The sequence below is a fragment of the Anopheles merus genome, unplaced genomic scaffold (assembly GCF_017562075.2).
Source record: "Anopheles merus strain MAF unplaced genomic scaffold, AmerM5.1 LNR4000283, whole genome shotgun sequence".
Lineage (NCBI taxonomy): Eukaryota > Metazoa > Arthropoda > Insecta > Diptera > Culicidae > Anopheles > Anopheles merus.
The window spans coordinates 46,158-51,535 of record NW_024427863.1 but is presented as its reverse complement, the minus strand read 5'-3'; the positions used below and the strand labels follow the sequence as shown (position 1 = coordinate 51,535).

At 45.8% G+C, this 5,378-nt stretch overlaps 1 protein-coding gene across 1 annotated transcript; it reads left to right on the top strand.

Moving 5' to 3' along the window:
- Window positions 1–220: 220 nt before the first annotated feature.
- Window positions 221–834, top strand: LOC121602067. The gene is made up of 3 exons (XM_041930836.1): window positions 221–260; window positions 356–655; window positions 731–834. The coding sequence occupies exons 1-3, from the start codon at window positions 253–255 to the stop codon at window positions 792–794; spliced, it is 372 nt and encodes a 123-aa protein (XP_041786770.1). The 5' UTR covers window positions 221–252; the 3' UTR covers window positions 795–834.
- The last annotated feature ends 4,544 nt before the right edge of the window (window positions 835–5,378 follow it).

Sequence of the window (5,378 nt, the reverse complement as noted above, 5' to 3'; positions counted from 1 at the left end):
AAAATTTCATTAAAAAGCGATTGATTAAAGTTAATTCCCAAATTGTCACCAATCATATTACTCGTTAGAACCACTTGAGAATTTCACTTGTGATAATCGCATTTGAGTACGTGACGCTGACAAGGTTTTTGTTTCACTCAGTTTTTTTTTGTGATATTGATGGTGACATTTTGCAGCACTGCTTGCAGATATAACGCAGAAACGATATGGGCCTGCCGCAGGTGTTTGCGACTGTGCGTTGCGTTGTGGTGTATGATTCGGTAAGTTGTAAGTGGAGCACGTAAGAAGAAGAAGATTGTTTGGCGAAGCTAGGGATTAGCATGCTAATCGTGGTGTTAATTCCTTTTTTTTGTAGCCAATTTTCCTCTATCCGGGAACGTGGGCTTACGAGGAACCGTTCAAGAAGATCCCCCGAAAGCTGTACGGCGACGAGGCGAGCTCTACCAACACAACACGCTAGAAGCCCAGCCGGCACCGGGTGCCCCGATTGCGCCGCCGGACGGTGTCGAGCGCGCTCGTTCACAACTTTCGGGGCAGGAATTCAACCCTTCGGATCATTATCCTCTGCCTCACAATACCTGCAGCAGCAACAGGACCGAACAGACCGCACTACTGATTGTGGTCAAATTTCCTGGCAGGAGAAAAAATCCCACAAGTGAGTTCCTTCTAGATTCACTATTGCTACATCTAAATCTGTTGTCTCTAAACCAAATGTGTTATCTTTCATCAGGTGTATCGAACAGGCTGCTGATGAATCTCGAAAAGGCGACAAACATTCATCCCCAGCGGCCTAAGATGTTCTTAGTGTTCAGTGGTGTGCGCGACCGTCAAAGTGTTAACATTAAAAATTTAAATAACAAGATAACACTATTATGGTGATGTCGTGTAGATGTGCGCAAGTGGGTTAAGATAACACTTAAGTACGCTTTAAGGCATAAAAAAAAGCGAAATGCGCGTGTGTGTGAAGGGGCGGGATAACCGCTAACCAAACTAAGCGGCCGCGTGGGGCCCCGTGGTCTTAAGGGGCTTCAAAAAATGGAACCCACCCCCCGCTCGTAAGTAAAATTGCTACCCAATCCTTCTCTAGTTTAAAACATTGCCCTGCTAGACGCTTCAACCAAACCTACATTTGTGTGACTACTTAGGGCCTCCAATTGTATGTGCAGGTTTAAGAAAAATAAATCTAGTTTATATTCTCATAAATCACTACGCATTTTTAAAGGGGGAATAACCATGATGACATATATTTAGTTTGTTAGAAGGTTCGTATGCACGTTCACTAGTTGATTTTGTCTGGATTTCGATTGCGCATGTCGCTTTGCCTCGTCTTGTGTTTTACAAACCCCAACAGCAAGGATGCTACTAGTCTATTGGACTACATTGGATTAACCTAGTGGATCTGTTAGCTTGTAGCGTACCATACCCGCCTGTCCGCGATGGGTAGGCCATGTCATACCCCTGGTACTGAACAATCCAGCCCATAGTCGTTCGCAACGACAGACAATAGGAAGCTGTTCATGGTGTATCAAAGAATGTGTAACAGATGCAGTGGCGGATGTAGGGTGTTGGGAGCCCTAAGCGTTAAAAGGAGTGGAGGCCCCCCGATTGGTGTCAAGCAAGGGGGGGGGGGAGGGGGGGGGGTTCATATTGTATGTTGTTGCATTAGGTTTTGAAGCAACCACACTTCAATGGTTTACTGACAGGGGTGGGGGGTGGGGGGTGCTCAGGATCCCTCTACTGGATCTTTATAGTTTATGAGTCCCTTCATCCGTGGGGCCCCTATCTAACACAGAAGTTCTTGTTGAGACTACTGTACACACTGTTCTATATGCTGGAATTACCATATACGGGGCCCCTACATTGACGGGGCCCCCCGCGGCCGCTCAGTCCGCGTACCGTTAAATCCGCCACTGAACAGATGTTAGATTATGGGTACCTGCGAGTGAGAGAGTCCGTTTCGAACGTTTTATTATCAGTTGCTAACACGTTCAAACTGATGTGCATCACGGTCTTGAGGGCTCACCGTTGAAAGAGGCGCTGTTAGCACGTGATGTCCTCAGTGAGGATCTTGATACGGAACCGAGAGTGGCCGTTCTCTCCCCCCTCCCACGTGTGTTTTTGTATGTGGCTTTCTTTTTCTTCTTCCCTAGGTATGTGGCTTAATAATCGTGTTTTAAAAGAAATAAACCAAAGAACTGTTGAACGACGTTTATGTGTCGTTTTGTCGCATATTTTGTATTATTGTTGTGGGGAGACGGCAGGTAAGGTATCTGGATGCATTTCAGATTTAAGGGTTGTAATAAAGGATACACAAAGTGTTGGGAAAAACTGAGCGCAGCACCGCTACTCAACCCTGTCGCCACGTGACAAGGGCTTGACGTACGCGTTCGGCTAAGCTCGGCGCTGCTCGACTAAGTTCGGGAATGAAGGGCTCGGGATCGGCCTCTTCATCTTTTATCCGCCGACCCGGACGGACGTAGCGCGTGCTCGTCCCGTTTTATCTTGTACAGTGCGTGTCTTGTAAACGCGTCTATTTTATGTAATATTTAATTGGTAAAATAAATAAGTAATAAGTTGCAAACCATAAAACAAAGGATGATAATATCATGCCCGTCATGGGATCAAGCCTCATATAGACCGTCCCCTCGTAGTAAGGACTGACCAGCCGGGTGTGTGGTACTAAAAAAACGCTAAAGCTTGCATTGGCTGGCATGACCTGGTAGATGGGTACGACAAATAGAAGAAGAAGAAAAAGGAAAATGGAAAGAAGCAGTTAGTAGAAGCATCGGGTGAAACCTTTGCTATTAAGAAGAGGGAAATGTCGTTGCATGTGGATGGAATGATGAGATTATGGGTGGTTCGGGTGATGAATGGTTGGGAGCGGAGATAAATGAATTGGCGAAGCCAGTTTACCTCTTTCCATGCGTTGTATGAGGAATCAATTAAAATAGTCAAATCGTATAGAATTGTGGGTAAATTTTCGAGAAAACCCGGAATGAAAAAAATTGCGACATTTTTTAACACATGAATACATTATCTCATACGGCCGATAAAACCAGCTTACATCGGGTCGAGATAAGTATTGGAGTATCACACATGATAAAAAAAATCCGGTACGGAACTATTCCTTAACTTTCGCTCGTTTGAAATTGGCTTCATAACCGTTGATCGCCATGGCGATGAAATGGTCACATGAGAAACGGCACGGAACGGCAACCACCAGCAAAGCGCAAATAATGCTTCAACACCAGAATTGATCGGCTCTCGCATCGTCAAGGTAACAGGTAAAACCAAATACACTACATATATATGAACCAATCGCCAATTCAGAGATACAACTACAACCCTACCATATACCAGTATCAGCTGATGATCTATAGCACACAAGCGAGCGGCGCGTGCAAATAAGAGGAAGGTGCCTGAAGGAGGAGAGGACAGGGGAAGGCACCGGGAGAGAGAGTGTGTGTGGTCAAATTTTTTGGCCATTTAAATTTTGTCCATCAACACCGTTGCATTTCGGAGCTTTTTTCTTGCCCGAAAGAGATAGCCATACACTTGACATACAGCTGTCTCGCTCATATGACACTTCCAAGGCTCGCAAGCTCTTTATTGCGAGGGCTCTGGAGCAGTGAACTTGTATGGCGTGCGAGCCCTCGCGCGCCCTCGCAAATCGCTGTCACTTGCACTGCGAGCATACTCCTCGCCTTGATGTACCATCAACACTAACACTAAGGGCGGTGGCAACGCTAATCGGATGCGATTTTATCGGACGAGATTTATATGGGATTTGACAGATAACGTCGGACGACGAAATCGCACGTCCGACGTTATCTGTCAAATCCCATATAAATCACGTCCGATAAAATCGCATCCGATGAGCGTTGCCACCGCCCTAACACTAACTCAGACCTGACACAAACCGCGTGGTTTTCTTTAAACAACGACGAAGTGCGGTACACAAACATTAAATCGACAAATACAGACATTTTGGTTACGAAGCTGCTTGCAAAGTGTTATCTCCTCGCCTGAGCGCGCTGTCAAAGGTTTGGATGGGTTGGTGCGTCAGACGGCCAATCGCTGTCAGCCGTCGTCCGTGCTTTTTCCCTCCATAGTGCTATCTCTTTCTCGCATGTGGACAACGCTCATGGGTTGCTGTGGCGCTTAAAAAAGCCGTTAACAAACATCGCGGCGATGAAGTTTGATTTTCACAAATCAAACCAAAAGAGCGCAATGAGTTCAAACACTGCAATGTAAAAATTGACAGAGAGAGATTGACTGTCAAACTGAGTGGATGTGCCTTCCTCGTGCTATTTCTGGAATTTCAACATTTGCAACAGTGGTGCTGCTGAGTTGTTCGTACTGGCTAGTGCGTGCCTTCGATTAATATAAAGTTGCACTGGAGTTCTTCTGTTAATTCAACATATTTGCCGAGAAAGTGTTTGGCTTCGTTTCTGCTCCTGTCACTCATCAGTTTGTGCTGTGTCATCGTTATGCAGTGCTCAACCTGCAATGCACCCACCGATAGTGCTAATTCGGTGTCCTGTGCCGGTGTTTGTGGTTCCAAGCATCACACCCATTGCACGGGGTTGTCTCGTGATTCTACTCGTGAGCTTGGGCGTAATAATCAGTTATTGTGGTTGTGCAAAACATGTCACGAGTTTCGCAATGGCACAAATTCACTTCTCACAAGTGAGATAGCAGCCCTACTCGAATTGGTGAAAGCAGATATTCTCACCACAATTGACTCATCTCTCTCTTCTCTTAGATCGGCTATCAAGAGCGATTTGCTTCCTGAGATCATCGCTCTCGTTGATAAGCGAGCGCTAGCACCCATATTAGCTAAGCCGTCTGTTAGCAACGCATCGCTTACGCACACATCCACTAATGTATCGTCGCTCAATGCCACAAATACATCCAGAACGACTAAAACAGCTTCCGCTCGCCGTACATTTACTAACTCAACGGAGCTCACTGCTGATATCCAAGCTGCGAACGATACCAACACTGTAGAAGATTCTGACAACTGTAACCACTACAATCATCGTACTAAGCCGACTAGTGATGTTAGTGCTGGAAACTACCGAACAAATACACAAGCATCTTCTGATCCTGTTTTGAACCAAAACACCACCAACACGGGCATAGCCGAGAAAGTATGGTTATACTTCACGAACATCAAATCGCATGTCTCCGCTGATGATATGCGTGTGTGGCTTAAAGCTGTGCTACCAACGGACGATATTAATGTTTACCGTCTCACGAAAAAGGGTGTGAACCTGGACTCGATGTCCTTCATATCGTTCAAAGTGAGTGTTCCTAAATCTCTTAAGGAGCTTGCGCTGCAGTCTACTATTTGGCCAGTTTCACTTACTGTTCGG

Coding starts and splice junctions, on each gene's coding strand:
- LOC121602067 (XM_041930836.1), top strand. Junction 656..730: donor CAGGAGAAAAAATCCCACAA/GTGAGTTCCTTC, acceptor ATCTTTCATCAG/GTGTATCGAACAGGCTGCTG.